Here is a 20660-nt window from a genome sequence, read left to right as displayed (position 1 = left end):
CTCCGCTGGGGATGGATGGATGGATGGATGGATGGATAGGAGCGCCCCCTTTGAAACGGGGTGGTGGCAATTGCCACCATGCTCAGCTTTTCTTTATTTATTATTTTTTTGTTTACTGTGTTGGCAATTCTCATTAAGATTCTCCATCAACTTTGCCTACGGTTTCCTACTATTCTAACCTTATGCCACATCTCTGCTTTTCAGCCACCAATCCTCCAATCGCTTTTTGCTGACTTCCACTGCAGATTTATTTACATGACCATTGTTATCTTTAAACCCTAGGGCCTCAGAAAGAGTGACTGTGCCTGCATCGACATCCGGATGGATACCATCACATTTGATTATGAGGTGTTCAATTGTTTCCACAGATCTACCACACACTGCACATGTGTCATCTTCTTCGTTAAATTTCTTTTTGTAGCTGCGCGTTCTAAGACACCCTGATCTAGCTTCAAAAAGTAGGGCACTGCCTCTTGAGTTATCATAGAAAAATTCTTTCCTGATCTGCCTTTTCCAGAATCGATATAGTTCTACACTATGTTTCTTTTCCATTGAATTCATCCAATTTTTAACTTCCGCGTTTTTAACCTGTCGTTTAATGCTCTTTCTTTCTCCGTCCTCATGACCGGCATACTTACTGGTTAGTTTTCTAGTTCTTTTCCGCCACTGTGAGTCAACGTTCTTTCTGTATAAATATTTAAATACCTTAGCTGCCCATCTGTTATCGTCCAATTTCCTCAGGCGTTCCTCATATAGTATTTTACTCTTAGCTTCCCGTGCCTCGAATGATGCCCAACCCATATCCCCTTGTACTGCCTCGTTTGTGGTTTTGCCGTGGGCACCTAGTGCTAATCTTCCAACAGCTCTCTGATTTACGTCTAATCTCGACTGAACTTCTGCCCTTAAGCACAGAACCGCATTGCCGAAAGTAAGTCCCGGCACCATTATTCCTTTCCAAATACCTCTTAGTACTTCATATTTGTTGTACCCCCATAATGCCCTATGTTTCATTATCCCGGCGTCTCTTCGTCCTTTTGCCCTAAGAGCCTGTTCATGCTTTTCCGTGTATATCTGCCCTTCGTTTAGCCATATCCCGAGGTATTTGTATTCGGCCACTTTGGGTATTTCGTGGCCTTGTATTGTAAGCACCTGATCAGTTGTATCGTTAAAAATCATCACACCTGATTTAGTTGCGCTAAAACTGAATCCTAGAGCGTCTCCTTCGTCTCCACAGCAATTAACCAAAGTTTGTAAATCTTCCTGGCTATCTGGGGTAGAGGGAGAGGAGGTGCCGCCTGGCGGGGGGTATATACATATGCGCTTCGCCTCAGTGGATTCTAGTCGTTATGGAGAGATCGAAAGAGAGGCAACAACTATAGAACGAAGCGAGGAAGAGACAGCGCGCTCCATTGCTTTCGCAAGTCAACTAGGGTTAACCAGAGCTAAACCACAGACTTTTTTTAAAGAAGAAAGGACCACTTCCAACGCCGCGCACGTGGTGTCATCCCTGTCTCTGTGGCAAATCTCCCCGCGGACTTAGCCGTGCAGAGGAGGTTGCGCTTCGGAGTATTCGGGTCGGGGTCGCCCTCATCTCTTGCCGTAACTCGAAAGTGGCCCCAATTTGGATACTTGTATCCCCGCACCGGGTGTTCAATCTGCAAATGCCGGAATATGGAAGCCGATATCTACATCTGCATCAGGTTTGCCCGGCGCTGAAGCCGGCGAAAATCTGGCCCCTGACGTCAGTAGATCTCGCCGATCAATCCACCATCATATATTGCTTGGACGTAAGGACTGCATCATCGCTCACTCCTCGATATCATTAGACCGGCCAACCTTTTGTTGCTAAAGCAACACTGCGCGAGTCTCCGAGCCATTTTGCGGAGCTGACGAAAGGCCATACTGCGCATGCGCGAGGAGCAGTGACGTCACACGGCGCACAGCCGTCGCTGCGCGGGTGGTGACTCAGAGGTGCCGCCGCCGCGCTCGCCAGTTGCGCATGCGTAGTAGCTGCGCATAGCTAGCGTGCCGGGGCCGCCGCCGCTGCCGCGCGCTCTTCATCGCCTCTCTCTATCTCCTCATTGCTTTCGCAATCCTCCAGGTTTAACCAGAGCTAAACCACTGACAATTTTTTTTTGTTCATTTGGCCATCCTTTTCTTTCAACCATCATTACATGCTTATTTATGCCCGGACGCAATAAATAACGCTTCATAAAATAGACAACAGCAGGCCTAAGTGGAAAATATACAGTCTTCTGCAGAACTATGTATGAGGCTTGCGGAAGCTATTCCTTCTAGCACGGCTCGTGAAGAGCAAACTGGGCCTCACAAGCTCTACTGGTGTCCGTGTTTGAAACAGCCACCAGGCGGTGCAGTTGCGCATCGCCACTCCGCTGCTAATCATAGAATCGCTAATCATACCATTCTCAGATAATGGCATGAACACTGGCTCTGATCTAGTAATGTGACACATTTTGCGCAGTTGCTTAGTAGGAATTGGATTAGAACGAGACTTGGAGTACATTTGTGAGTGAAAGGCAATATACTCAGAACTGGAATAGAATCATTACTGGAATAGTCTGGCGACTCAAAGAAGAACTCCGCATCAATCCAATTCATCATCAGCCTGACTGCGCCCACTGCAGGGCGAAGGCCTCTCGCATGTCTCTCCAATTAACGAGATCCGTCATGGCTGCCGAGAGGTGCGGACGTGTGTCGCATCGCCTCCGCAGTTTTTGACCATTCCGAACCGTACCAATCCACAGCGCCACCAGATTTTATTTGGAGCTGAAAGAACTCACAAGCTGCCCCACCTGGACACCAGGTTCCGAACGGTAGGACCAAATTTTGGCTCCTCATCGGACTTGGACTCTGCGATTCGGACGGCGTCTCGCCGAGCCTACCGGCAGGACATCTTCGACTACGGGAATACGTGGGCCGCTAGGCCTGACAAGGCAGCGGTGGTGCGGCCTGAAATCGACCCCGCTCTGCGAACTACACATTCGATCAGACCATGGAAGGATTGCCCCAAAACTTGCCGGACGCCCAGGAGATGGATGAGGACGACCCCAGCACCACTGACTCCGAGAGCCCGGTGAGCAACGCTGACGCGGCGTCCGCCACGCAGGAGCCGCCCAACCCTTACAACAACGACGCCAGCTGGGAAATGGCATTGTCCAAACGCCAGAAGAAACTCCAGAGGAAAAGCAGACGGATCGCTGCGGGGAACAATTCGACCACCCAAAACAACCCCGGCGAACACAACTCAACTCAACTCACCGCGACCGACGGAGGGCCAGCCGCCGCCGGCAGAAACGCAAACGGACAAGGAACAGGACACCAGCCAAGGCGCAGGCTGCCTCCGCTCCCTAAGAACGATTTCAAAATTATCATTCGACCGAAGAAAGGACTTGCTGTCAGACAGCTTCACACCCACCAGGTAGCCCGCGCTGTAGTCGCAGCGTGCAACCAACAATGCAAAGACGAAGATTTCATCATACGGCTCAGGCCAGGATCTAACATCATTATCGTAAGCACCCCACATGAATCAGCTGCCCAACTCGTGAGACGCATTACCAGCCTCACCTTTGCGGGACGCGCATTTGAGATGAACACCTACGTGGCCGCGCCGGACGATGTCCAACGTGGCGTGATACATGGAATTGATCCCGGGACGACACCGGAAGAACTCAAGGCCCATTTACGAGTGCGTACCCAAGGAGTCACCATACTCAGCGCCCGGATGTTAGGAAAAACCAAGACGGCCGTCATCACCTTTGACGGTCCCATTGTCCCAAAATATGTTATCTACTACGGGGGCGAGACGGCATGCTACCCGTACCACCCCACGAGACAAATGTGTTATGTGTGTTTCCAGCAAGGCCACTGCTCCGACGTGTGCCCCACACCTAATGTGCGCGCGTGTAGCCAGTGCGGAACGCAAAACCCGCCGACTGGACATTCCTGCACTCCAAAGTGCGTGATTTGTGGTGAGGCCCACCCTACCGGGTCCAAGGACTGCCGCGAACGACTCAAGAAAGTCAGAAGGCAGCAAACCAAGACCGCCCTCAGCAACGCTACAGGTGAAAACGCCAGCAACAGCGGCGGACGCGACAGCAGACGCCGCAGCCGCGGTGACCGCAGCAGACGGCCGCGGTGGTTCAGCTCGGAGGGAGAGACATCACGGAGCCGCTCGGGATCCCGCTCATCTCGGCATCGCTCGCGGTCCCATTCGTTTCCCCCCCTGCCACCCCCTGCGGGGACGAATGCCGGGAACCAGCACCGGAAGAACGAAGACGCCGGGTCCGCCCAGAAAAGCAGCAACAAGGTGAGCTGGAGAGCCGATGCTCCCGGGTTTGCTCCACATTCGGGTGGGATTGGTAACAAACTCAACACCAATACAAACAACGTAAACAGCCGTGACCTTGAACATGGAGACGCAGAGAAAGCAGCACTTAAGCGCGAACTAGAATTTGCTCGCGTTAAACAGAATGAGTTGGAACGCCAAATTGCGGAACTCACAAAGATAGTTCAAGACCTAAAATCCAACTGCCACCCGCTGTCGAACGCTACACAAACGAACTCCTCGCTGCAGATGAGCGATGAGGAACGCTCAAACTTCAAAGTGGAAATACAACAGTTGATGCAACAAATGATGCAACAAATGATGCAACAGACGATGCATCAGGTACAAGGACAACTAGCAGAGCTACGGAGTGCCTTCCGCAAACAAAAACACACAGAGAACATTAAGGAAAAGGCCTACGACCGCCCTGCGTTAGCATCTCTCGCCAATCCATCTACATCCCAGGGAACGGGCAATTGCACAAGCTCAAGAACCTAAATCATGGCTAACACGAACCACAGCAAACAAGACATCTTAGACATACGGCAATGGAACTGCAGAGGCTATCGCAAGAAACAAGGCCTCATCAAACAATTCCTTCAGACGCAGCTAACACCACCTGATGTTATCGCACTTCAAGAAACGGGCGCGGCACCCACTCTCACGGGATACACATGCTACGACAGCCACGTGACGGGAAAGACAGCCATCTTAGTGAGCAAGGCAGTCATAGCCATCAATCACGACAGCATACCCGACACTGACATTGAGCATGTGATTGTAGAGATCGTAAAGAAAAAGAAAAGGAAAGGGGGAAGTGTATTCATCGTCAACGTGTACAGCCCACCGAAGCAAAGAAAAGCAAAATTTTTTGAACTTTTTCGCGGTGTCCACAGACTAGCGAAAAACAACACGCTAATCATCTTGGGGGATTTCAACGCCATGGACAAGAGCTGGAGGTACCAAAAGGCCACCATTAAAGGCAAAACGCTAGCCGAGGTTGCAGATAACTTCAACTGCAACCTACTCACGGACCCAGCAACCCCTACCAGAATTGGAAATAGCGTCAGCATCGACACCTGCCCCGACCTCACATTCGTAAGAGGACTCGGACAAACACAATGGGAGAACCTATTGGAAAATTTAGGCAGCGACCACTACATACTCAAGACACAAGTAACCTCAGACAGGCTGAGACGCCAGTTGGGCGCGGCAAAAATAACGGACTGGAATGCGTTCCGCGAAGCATGCGACAGCAACCTTACCGAGAATGGCATACAGTCGCTAGAGGAATGGGGAAGCATGCTAAGGGATACGCAAGTCAAGTACACCAAAACCATAAACCGAACAGCGGAAACACCCGAGGTGGACGGTCGGCTGCTCAAGCTTTGGGATGCTAGGCGCAGTCTCACCAGGAGATGGAAAAAACAAAAACATAACAGGAAACTCAAGCTTAAAATCGCCGAAATTACAGCGAAAGCAGAGGAATACGCCACACAGCTGGCAAAACAAAATTGGCAACAATTCAGCGATTCTCTTAGTGGGACGCTAAGCACGACACGGACTTGGCGTATCCTTAGAGCGCTCCTCGATCCGACTAAGACAAAAGCTGAAAACAATAAATCCATATACCGGTTCATTCACCAGTTCGAGGGCACTGACTCGGAACTCCTCGACAGATTGCGCGCCAAATGCTTTGGCAGCACGAACCCGCCGACCTATACAGGGGAGTACCGGGGAGACGATAACGCTAATCTGGACAGACCCATCACACGAGAAGAGGTCTACGCGGCCATTCGAAACACCACCAGAAATACGGCCGCGGGAGCGGATAAAATAAACAACGCACTCATCCGCAACCTCAGCGATGCGCTGGTCGCTGAACTGACAGACTTCCTCAACAAACATTGGGAAGCTGAAACTGTCCCCGAGGAGTGGAAACATGCTGAAGTGGTGATGATACCCAAGCCAGGCAAGAAACTGCAGATAGAAAACCTCAGGCCGATCTCGCTTACGTCATGCCTGGGAAAACTATACGAGCGAGTGGTAACGCAGAGACTTCAAAACTACATGGAAGACAACGAACTGATCCCTCACAGCATGTTCGGCTTTAGAGCAAAATTATCTGCTCAAGACGTACTCCTCCAATTATATGAAGGTGTACTTCGGAACGTTCCTCGGGACGGAGAAAACGTGATAATGGCCCTAGACATCAAAGGGGCTTTTGACAATGTGAGCCACGAAGCAATCCTTACGGGCCTGGACAACCTGAACTGCGGGCGCAGGATTCACAGCTTCGTCAAAGCATTTCTATCCAACAGAACTGCAACCATCGGTATAGGAGAACTTCGGTCCGAGAAGTTTCGAACGCCTAACAAGGGAACACCTCAAGGGTCGGTCATTTCACCCACGCTATTCAACGTGGCCATGATCGGACTGGCGAAGCAACTAAAAGAAATTGACGACATCCACCATGCCATTTATGCCGACGACATCACAATATGGACTAACACTGGCTCACTCGGCGAGAAAGAGGATAGGCTACAAGAAGCGGCCACCTGCGTTGAAAACTATGTCAAAGCAAGAGGGCTAGCATGCTCGACCGAAAAATCTGAGCTCTTACGGGTTTGGAGAGGAAAACGGAACCGAACAGTCCCTACCAGTAAAGAACTTCGACTACAAGTTTACCTCGAAGGAGAACCAATACCAGAGAAGACACTCATACGGGTACTAGGGATGTGGACACAGTCAAATCAACGCTGTACTCACACCCTTGCGCTATTAAAGGCATCTACACTCCAAGTGGCCCGCATGATTACGCGCATCTCACACAGACGTCATGGCATGCGAGAAGAAGACACACTCAAGCTGGTCAGGAGCCTAGTGGTCAGCCGGGCGACATACAGTCTCCCATACTACAATCATATCAAAAGTGAAATACAACAGGCGGACGCGATTTTACGCAAAGCGTATAAAACCGCGCTTCGACTACCCCGTAACACCTCAACTGAAAAGCTCTTAGCCTTGGGACTGCACAACACGTTCGAGGAATTACGGGAAGCGCAGCATGTTGCTCAAATGCGCAGACTACAGCAGACCCCCACAGGCAGAGTTCTTTTAAAGAAACTGGGCTACACCGAACAAATTCGAGAAATATTGAGAACTAAAACGATCCCCGATGAGTACCGCAGCACGCTCAGGGTGGCACCAATACCAAGAAATATGGACCCGAACCTCCACAAAGACCGAAGAGAGGCAAGGGCCGACCGCTTACAGAAAACACACGCATCCCAGGATACAACAGTGTATGTCGACGCTGCCACATATGCCATGACTAGGGGACAAGGCACCAACAACGCAGTGTCAACTGTAGTCAACTCGGAATTACACGAGATTACCAGCGCCTCCCTGCAAGACTGCACGATAGCTGAGGCTGAAGAAGCGGCCGTCGCTCTAGCGGCAGCGGAGGGCTATCGGACTGGGCGGTCACTGACAATTCTTACTGATTCACAAGCAGCCTGCCGCAACTATCTTTGCGGCAGAGTCGGTCACAGAGCGCTCCGCATACTCCGCTCTGTAGACTGCAAGACGCAACAAACACATGCAAAATCACACAAGCCGATCAAACATAAGATCATCTGGGTACCGGGGCACACGGGGGTGGCAGGAAACCAAGAGGCAGACAGGATAGATAGATAGATAGATAGATAGAACTTTTATTCACGTCAATTGCCAGACAACATAAATCAGGCCTACCAAAGCCTCAAAGGGCTTGAGTGGCCGCGCCTGGCAGACAGCTAACATTGGCAAAACAAAGGAAAATAGAGACGTTGCAATGAACTTTGCAAAAAAAGAAAATGGTCACCAAACAGAATGAAACAAATATATAACTATTACAGCATCAAGAAAGATTACAGTGATTTCAAATTAATACAGTAAATAGCTGAAATAACTACGGGGCAGGAAGCAACACGGAGACATACCGCAAAGTTTTTTTCAGGGTGTATTTAGTTTTCATGCGGAGTACAGTAGGAGGCAAGCTATTGAAACAGGCAGGTACATAGTAATGACGTGTGCGCTTACCGTACCGGGTTGAGGAGCGAGGAATGCAGTAGCGGTATTTTGGTCTTAAATCCCGAGCAGGGACATATGGAACGGTGAACTGACTGTACCAGAAGTGTTTTAGCACAATAGTTTCTGTTAATAAAGAGTTAAAACTTGGAAGCTTTAGTCTTCTAAAAATATCAATGTCATTACCAATGGACAGGTCGTAAGCAATATTCTTTAGAAGCAAACGCAAAAGCGAATTCACCCTATGTTGCCAGCGAACCGTGCAGTGACCATAAACAGTAATTCCGTACCTAAGTACACTATAGGCTAGAGCATGTACAACACATTTACGGACAGAAAAAGGCATAAAATATCTAATGTTATACAGGACACACGATACAGCACGAAGCCTTTGGCAAACAAAAGAAAGGTGCGATTTCCAAGAGAGATCACTGTCGAAGGTCAGGCCAAGATATTTGACCGAATGCGCATATTCAACTGGTACACAGTTGCAATTAAGACAAGAGGAAGTATGCAAATAAACAAGGTCAGTTAATTCAACTTGTTTTAATGGGTTATGAAAACAGATCAGTTTTGTTTTAGAAGTATTAACATTAATAAGATTAAACTTAAACCAGTCCATGGCTTTAATAGCAGCTATCTGTAATGCTGTAACAGCATCAGTGTATTTCTTTGCACATGCAACAATAACAGTGTCATCAGCATACTGAAACAGCAAAGATGGCACACTGTTAGCAAGGTCGTTAACGTATAGATTGAATAATAAAGGACTTAATATAGAACCTTGCGGGACTCCAGAGGCAATTGCCGTGAAATCGCTATGGAATCTTGAAATCGACACATATTGGCGCCTATCTTGTAAAAAGTTAGTAAGCAGTTCCAAAAACGAACCTCGAAATCCCAGCGCAGAAAGTTTATCAAGCAAAAGAACGTGGCAGATGCTATCAAAAGCCTTGCTAACGTCCAGAAAAAGAGAACATGCGACTTGATTCTTATCAAAAGCTGAATTTAGCACGTCAGAGAATTCTTCAAGAAGAACCGTTGTTCCTTTTCCTGCTATAAAGCCGTACTGACAAGGTGATAGAACACTGTGCGTATTCAAAAAATTCGTCATGGTGAGTAATAGATGCTTCTCAAAAATTTGGCCAATACATGGTAGAATAGAGATAGGTCGGTAATTACTCATAATGTTTCTGGAGCCACCCTTGTACAAAGGTATAACTTTAGCAGTTTTCATTGAAGCAGGTATTATACCAGTAGAAATGATAGTGTTAAGGATAACTAGTAGAACACCTTTAATTACTTCAAAATTTCTGCACAATTCAGAAATCGTGAGGCCGTCATGACCAGGAGATTTGCTACGTTTAAGACTGAAAAGTATACACCTTAAATCACTTTCAGTAATATCAGGAAGGAAAGCAGATTCCATCACACTGAGAGGCATAGGACAGTCGGTAGGAGGGGTTCGAGATGCACCAGAGACCAGAGAAAAAAAATTGTTGAAGTCATTCGCAATGCTCTGTCCATCTTTATGAAAATGCGAGATGAAATATGTATCATTGTAGATAGCAGCGCTCCCTCCTTTCAGACTATTCACCAATGACCATGTTTTCTTGCTGTTAAAACGTGCGTCATTAAACTGAGACCTAAAGTGGTTGCGCTTGGCCAGACGGATCATGGCGTTGACACGGTTTCGTTCATGTTTAAACTGCAGTCGTAGCTGAGAACAGTTTGGGGCACGTCTTGATCGAGCCCAGAGCAGATCCTTCTCTTTAATGGCTGCCAATATTGCGGGAGACATCCACTTATTGTCTAAATTTCGTTGTTTAACATTCACCATGCGGGAAGATTCTGCTTTGTGTGAACGAAAAACATCGACGAACCGATCATATAGGTCCGCAGGGGACACACTGTGTATAAAAGAATCCCAATCATGCTTTGCTATTCTTTCGTCAAGACGCTTATAATCAAGTACTGAGACCTTTTGCTGGCTGTGCATAGATGCAGGATGGCTGGAACTATCTGTTAACGAGCAACAAATGAAATAGTGGTCTGCAAGCTTGACCTCAACCACAGCAGACCGCACCGACAGGTTTTGAGAACGCACGTTGATGTGGTCGATGCAAGACGCGACCAGCTGCCCAGCTAAGTATTCCTCACGTGTAGGGCTGTGGATTGTAGTCGCTAGCCCCCACTTTGATAAAGTGTCCAGATAATCTGCGACCGTTGACACAGTGGGGCGTAAAATATCGATATTCATATCACCGATAATGCACACGTGTTCTTCGCGGGAGAACGATGATAATGCAAAATCTAGCTCAGCTAAAAAGATTCGACCGTTACAACACGGAGGGCGGTAAATTGTGAGAAGAACCAGCGACAACCAAGGTGTACTTAGGCGGAGCGCAACTACTTCTGCTTGAGTGAAAGGAACACTAATTTCAGAAACGGACCAAGAATCCTTAACAAAAACTGCGATTCCTCCTCCCATTCTTTGTAAACGAGTGTAAGAATATAACTGGTAGCCTGGCAGCGAGAACTGTAGTAACACGTCTGACGAAGCGTTCACTTCCGTGAGAGCAATGACGTCAAAACTTAAGTGAAAAGGGTGAATTAACGCACAAAAATGGTCCCAGTGTTTCCGTATACTGCGAATATTAACATGAGTAAACTGAAATGAATTGCCTGTTTGATACTGAAAGAACTTCCGGACTTCAGAAAAATCGGAACACTTCACGAAACCTGTATCAGACATGGTTATGTTAGTTTCTCAAGATCCGAAAACTTGTTGATGCGAATGAGAGGTGCGCCTTCGGACCGCTTTGCAAGGACCTTCCCATTTTTGGTCCAGACGAACTCAAAACCCTTTTGTTTGCCCCGAGACCTTGCTAGTCGGAACAGCTCGCGATTAACCCGAGACAGGTTATCGTTAAAAAACAGCCGAGGAGACTGGTCGTCTTGCACCAAATCAAGAAGGCCCTTCCGAGCTCCGAGCCATTTCTGCTTAACAGAAACCGACTGAGTCTGTACTAGGATCGGTGGGATATATTCGCCTCTGGACGGTAGCCGATGGACTGCTGAGATATCTGCTGGTTGAAAATCGGTAATGTTTAGTTTGCCTGCTAAGGTACTTAAGAAAGTGTGCAAGTTTTCATCAGATTTGACCGGAAGGCCGTGAATCTCGAAGTTACATCGTCTGCTGTATTGTTCGAGATCATTTATCTCTCCACTCATCCTGTCAATCACTTCTTTCTGGGAAACTACTGTTGAAGACAGTGATTGAACTTGTGACCGAAGATCTGCAAGCTCAGCCTGATTAGTGGTCACTCCAGCAAGCACAGAGTCATACCGTGACGAAAGGAAGTCAATAGCTGACTGTATGTCCTCGACTGCTGAAGCAACCTTTTCACTAGCTTCCTTGACCAACAACAGTTCTTCCATTTTCCCCATCAGTGCTGATACAGTGGTAGTCAAAGTATCCAGCTTCACATTCAGAGCAGACAGTTGCTGCGAGAACGAACCACCATCGGGGTTGGATGCTACGTCAGGTTGCGCCACCGAATCATCCTTGCATGAAGGACACTTCCATGTTTCACGTGTTACCGTACTCATCTTCTTGTAGGCGTTATCAGTAACTGACGAGCAGATAGCTCGAGGATATACTAACTACCGAGCATCCAACGTCAACGACCTTGAGGAATCCCTGCCAGTACCTCAGGAATACTCGGCCATACTCAACAACTACAAAGGCAGCAGGATGCGGTACCCACCACCGCACAAATCTTTAAACAAAGAAGAGGCTGTCACATGGAGACAACTTCAAACGGGGTCATATCCAAATCTAAACACACTAAGTAAAATTCACCCCACACTTTACGCACACAATTGTCCGTGGTGCCATGAAAAACCTACACTGTATCACATCACATGGGCATGTCAAAAAGTCGACATCGTCCCAGTTATACAAAACCCAAGTGTGGAGCAATGGGAGGGTCTGCTCTCCAGCGACTGCCGCGATGACCAGATCGGTTTGATACGGCGAGCTCAGCTGACGGCAGCATCCAGCGGAGCCCTGGAATAGGGGCAACCGACCGTTGCGGATGGACTCATCTGACCACATAAAAAAAAAAACACTTGTCCTAGAGCCAAATAAAGTTATCTATCCTATCCTATCCTATCTCCAATTAACCGTGTCCTTCGCCAGTTGCGGCCGTATCCCTGCAAACTTCTTAATCTCATCCGCCCATCTAACTTTCTGCCGCCCCCTGCTACGTTTGCCTTCTCTTGGAATACACTCCGTTACCCTTAAGGGCCAGCGGTTATCTTGCCTTCGCATTACATGCCCTGCCCAAGCTCATTTCTTCCTCTTTAATAATAATAATGGTTTTATTTGCGCCTAATGAATACATGGCGCGGTAGACCCGCAGTAAAAGCTGTCACAAGCGACAGCTTGACAAAGCCGGAGGCCCCCCTATACACTTGACAGCATCATAGGCGCAATGAAACGGCATGTCTCATCCAAAAACAAAATAGAACGCAAAACATGAAAAACATCTGCAATTACAATCACTCATAAGAACTATATAAAATTATACAGGAAATGTGTTAGAATGAAGTTAGAATGCACTTACAAAAGCAATGAAACATTCATGTGCGATGGCAATGAGTTTAGCGAAAGTAACAGATAAATTAAGCACATTTTTGCTTCAAATAAAATTCAAGTCAAAGTGAATACAGACAAGCGGTACGGTCAGGGTAAACAACAACGTGACAGAGTACACAGGAATGGCAAGCGAAGTGTCCTAGTACATGTTGATTTCAACTCTTGATTTCAACTAGGATGTCATTAACCAGCGTTTGTTCCCTAACTCACTCTGTCCGCTTCTGATCTCTTAACGTCACACATATCATTTTTCTTTCTATAGCTCGCTGCGTTGTTCTTAACTTAAGCAGAACCTTTTTTTTAGCCTCCACGTTTCTGCCCTATAGGTCTGTACCGGTAAGGTACGGCTGTTGTAATCCAATTAGTCGCCCCTATTTTTTTTTGTAACTTTCTTGTTTAACGGAGCCCAGGCGGCGAAACAAATGCAGTACTGTTTTGTTTTCCAAGCGATTTCGCCCAGGCCGTATTGTGTCAAATACAAGACTAAAGGTTACGAGCATGGTACGTCTGCTGCCAGCAATTCCGGGGATGAGATACAACCTGCCGCTGTGGACATTTTCTTTGACGCCCGACTAGAGAATGCCCCGTAGTCATTCTCTGTTCACTGATGCAAACTGAATTTGTGCCGAAAAGTAGGCAGGCACGACGCTCGTTATTTAAGTTGTGGGGAATGTGGGTATCTGATTCTGACAAAAAAATTGGCAGTGATTTAGCTCCGGTTAAACCTGGAGGATTGCGAAAGCAACGAGGAGAGAGAGAGAGAGAGGCGATGGAGAGGGCGGTGAAGCGGCGGCTGCCCCGGCACGCGAGCTATGCGCTGCTACTGCGCATGCGCAACTGGCGAGCGCGGCGGCGGCATCTGAGTCACCCGCGCAGCGACGGCGGCGGCGCGCCAGCTGTGCGCCCTGTGACGTCACTGCTCCTCGCTCATGCGCAGTATGACCTTTCGTCAGCTCTCCGAAATAGCTCGGTGACTCGCGTAGTATTGCTTTCGCAGCAAAACGCAGCTAATCGGCTGATATTGCGACAGAGGCTGCCCAAAATTTAACCAGCCCAGATGACAGTGCACTGCGAGCACAGAAGAGCGAATCGAATGGCCCTGCGACTGAGTTTCGTTCTTTAAGACAAGTTCCCGGGTGGGGTTCTTGTCCGCGTTGAGCGCGTTTCGATGGAAGGTTCAGCGAAGACGGGGTACTGCGCGCTGTAATGAATCGTTTCGTTTAGGGTTGGTTTAGGTTTGGTTTAAGGAAGTTTAAAGTCCCAAAGCGACTCAGGCTATGAGGTCGCCGTTGTGAAGGGCTCCGGAAATTTCGACCACCTGGGCTTCTTCAACCGGCACTCATATCGCGTAGCACACGGGCCTCTAGAATTTCACCTCCATCGAAAATCGCTTTGTTTATCCGCTCCTTCTACGTATCTTGAAAGCAGCCCACGTACACGTAGTCATAGGCGTCGCCAAGTGCGTGAGTTAGGATTGGTTCGTCGTGGAAGTTACTGCGGTAATATCGGTGGCGCTTAATCTGGTCTACCTTCCGGGTTGTCTATGTAGAGGGATTATATTCACTGTTGATGCGTGAATCTATGCTATCGCATGCTCCCTAACCTTTCGTTGCTACTTCAAGGACGGCAAACTACTTGTGCTTCTTTCTTTACATTTTCAGCCACGACGATGGCGTACACGGTATCCGTGTTCCTGGCAGCCCTGTTGCTGTGGGTCGCCGCGGCTAGTGATGAGTCCTACGTGGAGAGGGACACCACGGAGGGCAAGGTCCGCGGCAGGCTTGTGCGTGCCATAGGCCGGGACGTGGAAGAGTACCGCGGCATCCCGTTTGCCGAGCCACCGGTGGGAAAGCTGCGGTTCCGGCCTCCCGTGCGCAAGGCTCCATGGGAGGGAACCCTGGACACTACCACCCTTAAACTCACGGCATGCCCACAGGTGCTGTCCTGCGGTGGCAGTGGCGCTGCTTCCTTCTTTCGCAGTCACAGCTGTATTAAGGCGAACGCCTTTAATGCCCCATCGTTGTCGACAGAAGGTTCTCAGCACAGGTGTCACGCTTTTCGGTTGGTCGAAATGGTTATGACATCAGAGTGCGCGGATTCGAAGTAATGAGGTCACCCACGGATGCCTGACGCCCCCCTTTAGAGCAGACGACAACTAATATAGGTGTCGTCCGCTCCGACAGGGGGCGTAAGGCGTCCGTGGGTGACCCCATTACATACTTTATTACTGCGAAAAGAGCCATGGATACAACCGAGCTTATCGAAACAGCGAGAGAGTCGTGCTAAAGAAACAGTCAAAGTCAGCAGTCAAAGTGTGTAGTTGTAATGTCTAGTCAAAGTGTGTAGTCACATAAAGCACTAGTAAAGCACGAACAGTCTCGCAGTCAATGCCAAACAGTGCGCCAGGAAAGGCTTTCACCTTGCATCACTTTAGAGAGCCAAAGTGCCCCCTGAATTCTTTGCAAAATGTTTTCGTGTCTAAGGAGCCTAAGGAGGCATTTCCCGGCTGTAGAGAGGACAAATACTGGGAGACAGAGACGACGCAAAGGCTAGACTTTCACTAAATTTTAATAATAGAAGGACGTCACCAGGCCTGGCGAGAACATGCGCTGACCTTACCTTCCGTGTCTCTTAGCGGAAAAATTGCGGGAGGTAGACGCCTATTAATGACGCTCACTGCGCCCAAAAATGAAACAAATAAAGCAAGGAAGAAAGGAATGAAGAAAGAAAGCTAGAAAGGCATTAGAGAAAAAGACCGGCCGAAAAACAGACAGAAAAACAGGCAGACAGGCAGGCAGACGAAACTACTCAAATTTAGCAAAAAGTAACGATGAAATGCTCAACAACGGCTTTAGCGGCTGACTCAACTCGGATTTTAATGTTTTTCTTTCATGTTTGCATTGACGTCTAAACAGCTACCATACGTTATTGTACTTTACCATACTTTATTATTTCGCACGCAATAGAAACCTATGCAGCGCTAACACGATGAAAAAAGAAATGTTACGCTAGATTCATGAATAGATGGAAAAACGAGCAGTAGTGTAATCCCACACACCAAGGCAGGGAAAAAAGAGATCAACTAATACAGTACGTAGAAGCTTTAGTAATAGCTCCAGAAGTAGCTCAAAGCAGATGTCCACAATTATTCGTATAACCTGTGATTAGGAAAATCAATGAATAATCAAGGCTTTAAACCGTAATTTAGTGGCTACTAGATAGGCTATCTGTACTCTGAGCTCACTATTAGTTATAAACATCCAGAAAAGTAGAAATGCCATAGAATTTCATTTATCTTCATTTATCTGGCCCTTTTTTGTGCAAGCGGTCGTACATAGTGGTTAAAAATCCGTGTTATTTAAAGCTTTCTAGCTTCTATTCGTTCTTAAATGCTGTACTTTATAGTGTCAGACTCGACGGCTGTGCCATGACCTCTTTACAATATCTGCGCTATGGGTTCCAGAACCGATTAAACTCACACTATTATCGTAGACAATTACAGGCTTGCTTTTACGAGTGCACCATGCTTTCGTATGAAATGATGCTTCATATCTAGTCTTTGTCAAGAGTAACCAGGCTGCATATGGTTTGCTTCTAGCTCGTAAAGTGGAGCCCTTACAGCTTCCCTGAAGCTGAAGTGGTCGTTAAAGGGAAGTACTAGGGGTCTTTTTACCTTCCAACACCTTTTGATCTTTAGAAAAGTCACAAGGGCTCCACTATACAAGCTAGAAGCAAACCATGCAGCCTGGTTACTTTTGACAAAGACGGCACCTACGGGGCCAGAACAAATGCCACGCTTTACGGAATATTCTCATTCTTCGGCTGCACCGTCGCTCAGGTGGAGATGCCGCTGATAACGATGGGTGACGTGGCCTTCACGGAGGACTGCCTTCATCTCAACGTGTGGGTGCCCCAGAGTGCCAGGGAGCCGGGCTCCAATCGGCCTGTGCTGGTCTGGATCCACGGGGGAGGCTTCACGTTCGGCAGCGCCAATGAGCCTGCCTACAATGGCGCCACCCTGGCCACACTCGGGGACGTGCTCGTGGTAACCATGAACTACCGCCTCGGCATATTAGGCTTCATGAGCGCCAACTCCCCCGAAGCCCCCGGAAATGTGGGCCTCCTAGACCAGCTTGAAGTCCTCAAGTGGGCGCAGCGCAACATCGCTTCATTCGGAGGTGATCCGGAGCGAGTGACCATATTCGGCGAGAGCGCGGGTGCGGCAAGTGTGCACTGCCATGTCATGTCGCCCATGAGCGAAGGCCTCTTCAAGAGGGCCATCCTCCTGAGCGGCACCATGTACAACATTGACATGTGGGACATGATCCACGAAAGCATGGTAAAAGGAAACAAGGTGGCCGATATTGTGGGCTGCTCCAAGAAGGGAACCATCGACCTCTCGGCCAACGCCGAGGATGTCATAAGGTGCTTCCGCCGCAAGTCTGCCGATGAGTTGATCAAGGCGTCTCTGGAGAGCGTCGCGCCAAAGGTAGCCCCCTTCTTCCCCATCTACCATGACTCGTTCCTGCCGAAAATGCCGCTTGTCGCAATGAATCGCGGCTTCTTCGGATCCATCGACGTCATAGCGGGCGTCACGTCGGACGAAGGGGCTCTGATGCCAATGTTCCCGCCAAAGCCAGAACTTATGGCGGAGGACCTCGAAGTGTCTGAAAAGCTCGGAGACGCCCTCCACGCCTTGGTGTCGACTTGGCTGAAGGAAGACGTGCCGGACGTGCTGGACAAGTACATCGCCGACGCTCCCAAAGGGGACGGCAACGCCCTGAGAAGGCAGTACCTGGACTACGGGGCCGACAGGATGTTCTACTGCCCGCTGCAGTTCTTCGCGGAGAAGCACAGTGAACGCGGAAACAGAGTTTTCGCCTACGTCTTTGACCACAAGTCGTCAACGGCACCATACCCGGGATGGACTGGCGTGCCGCACGCAGCCGAGCTGGCGTTCCTCTTCGGTCATAAGTACGCTGAAGACCCAGATTCGCCGGACGGCCGCATGAGCGAGGCATTTGTGCGTGCACTCGCCACCTTCGCAGAAAAAGGGTAAGAGAAATGATTAATTGAAAAAATAGCGGTCAGAAAGTGTTCCCTTCGTTAGAACGAATTCGTTTCATTGTGGAACCTATATGTTTCGTGTAAAGAGGTATTCGTTAGTTGACCTACCGGAAGCATTTCCCGCAGTCTCGCTCGGTCTTTTGGCATCGCTACTGAGGTGGCTTTATCTCAGCGGCAAGAATTTGCTTAATTCAACCAGAATAACGGCGATGCCGACTATAGTGGCGGTGAAATATCGAAGTGAATGCTGTCGCTGTGACCAGTAATCTGGCGTTCCGATGGTCTGGCACTGGCTTTTGACATACTAAAGGATGATTTCTGTTTTCATTTATAACTCGGATGATAGCCATTGCTCCTTTTCAATATTTATGTCCTAAACACTTGGGCCCCAAGGATTCATCCAGAACCTCATATTTTGCTTAAGGGACACTAGGATGTGCGCAGTTAGAAGCATGCGTTGATGTCAACTAAACACTTCCTTCCATTAATTTAACTGAGTTGATTTTGTGTGAACTAAACTATTCTCACTTTAGCTTCCCTAATATAAGCGTCCCACAAACATGGTACTCACTGAGAAGCCAAAAAGTGCTAAAAACCAAATTGTAAACCAGATGATTGAGGACCATATTGGAGTGCAGAGAAAAAGCACGAAAAAATAGACTGAGACGTCAAAATAGCCACGGACGTCGATACATTACATGGACGTGAGAACAGTCACGGACGTCGATATAGCGTGTGGACGTCTTGCTTTCGCATCGCTCCAGTGCGGGTAGCCGCAGTAATCTGAAAGTTCTTCCGTTTCGCAATGATCACCTTTCTGGTAAGTTGTTCAGGGAGCAGGTGACAGCGGTGTCACGGTGCTCCATTTGCATATTTCACCCGGAGGATGCAAATGGAGCACTCGATACTGCCGTGTCGCTTAAAGGGCAACCGCATAGGTTTTAGAAAGCGATGAGCTTAAAAGGGTCGAATGTGTGAAACTTCCAGGTAAAGCAGGCGAAGTCCTTTTGGGCTAGCATTTGAAATGGTGACGTAATAGCCGGTTAAAATCGCGACGGACTTCAAGCTTCTCCGCAGCGCACAACGCCAAGTGGGGGGGGGGGGGGGGGACGCATGATGACGTCATCGAAGGTATCGGTACATTTCCAAAGCATAAACGCCTGCTTTGAATGAAAAAAACCACCACCACCGAAGGCAAAGCCGCCAAACGTTGTTTGGCAGCCTCCAACAAGGCAGTGCTGGGTGTGGCTGACGGCAGTGGTAATTTCAAATCACACCTTCCACGACGTCACACTAAACTTCCCCGCTTTCTTCCAGTGCTTTGAGGACTCAGAGAAGCGCAAAATTGAATCGTCGATTACATTACTATATTAAATGCTAGTGCAAAAACACTTGGCACGCTTTACCTGCAGCCTGTATAGATTTTAATCCTTGGATATCGCAAAGTTCTCAAAAAGTGGTGCAGCTGCCCTTTAACTGCGCTGCGCTATAATTGCGGCTAACTGTGATCTGCTCTTTTTTTTCCCAGCGTCCCGGAGCTTCCTGAAAAACAGAAGTGGCCAAGGTACAAAAAGCAAGCGCCTGTCATGATCGTGATGGGCCACGGCCAGTTTAACGAGACTCAGGGATTCCGCAAGAGCCAATGCGAACGGTGGAAGTATCTCTTCTAAGCAATCGAAACTGTACCTGCTGCTGTTTGTTCTTGTTGTCTGATGTCGTGATGCCTGCAAAACCTTTGCAAATAAAAAAAAGGCGTAGAGAACTATTTTCACCGACAACCGAAGGGATGGAACGGGAGCGCGAGCCGCGCACACACACAGTAAAAAAAAATCAGGGGGCGGTTTAACGTGCGTAGAGGCGAAAGCGTTTTCCGCACCACTTTCCGAGCTCAACCCGGCCTCCACGGCCATCCTCCCATCTGCATTACTGCTAGTGGTCAGCCCATACGCGAAGTATCCACCATTAGGGTATTGGGGCTCCTCATCCAGAGCAATCGGAAAAACACCGACACTCTAGCTAAACTTACAGTCTCTGTATCGCAGACCATTCGTCTAAATCGTCGCATTGCTAATAAACATAGAGGCATGCGAGAGGCTGACCTCCGACGTCTTGTTCAGGCGTTTGTTATCAGTCGCCTCACATATACCCTCCCTTACCTATACCTTAGCTACCAGGAACAGGACCGCGTTGACTGCCGTATTCGACAGGCTTACAAGGCGGCTCTTCATCTCCCCCACCGGACCCCCACGTATAAACTACTGGCATTAGGGGTCTACAACACTGTGACGGAGCTCTCGGAAGCTCATCTCACTTCTCAGTACGAGCGTCTCACTCACACCTCCACGGGACGTCACATACTCGACAAGCTTGGAATACGCTTCGAAACAACCGCACCCGACAGGGTCCAGCTTCCACACCATATCCACAGTAACCTTATCGTTACCCCTCTTCCTAAAAATATGCACCCAGAGTATCATGTCGCTCGCCGCAAGCATAGGGCTAAGTCTCTGCACA

General features: G+C 48.5%; 1 protein-coding gene across 1 annotated transcript in view; it reads left to right on the top strand.

Annotated features, from left to right (window-relative positions):
• Window positions 1-19921, top strand: part of LOC149367168 (acetylcholinesterase-like) — a 28892-nt gene extending 8971 nt beyond the window's left edge. The window contains exons 2-4 of the mRNA XM_089554431.1: window positions 14741-15015; window positions 16918-18134; window positions 19675-19921. Of these exons, the coding sequence (XP_089410557.1) occupies window positions 14749-15015; window positions 16918-18134; window positions 19675-19816 (1626 nt within the window). The 5' untranslated portion in view covers window positions 14741-14748 and the 3' untranslated portion in view covers window positions 19817-19921. The remainder of the gene's footprint in view (window positions 1-14740; window positions 15016-16917; window positions 18135-19674) is intronic.
• The last annotated feature ends 739 nt before the right edge of the window (window positions 19922-20660 follow it).

Source organism: Amblyomma mixtum, chromosome 1 (assembly GCF_055824585.1).
Source record: "Amblyomma mixtum isolate Tamu chromosome 1, ASM5582458v1, whole genome shotgun sequence".
Lineage (NCBI taxonomy): Eukaryota > Metazoa > Arthropoda > Arachnida > Ixodida > Ixodidae > Amblyomma > Amblyomma mixtum.
This window is presented reverse-complemented; position numbering and strand designations above follow the sequence as displayed.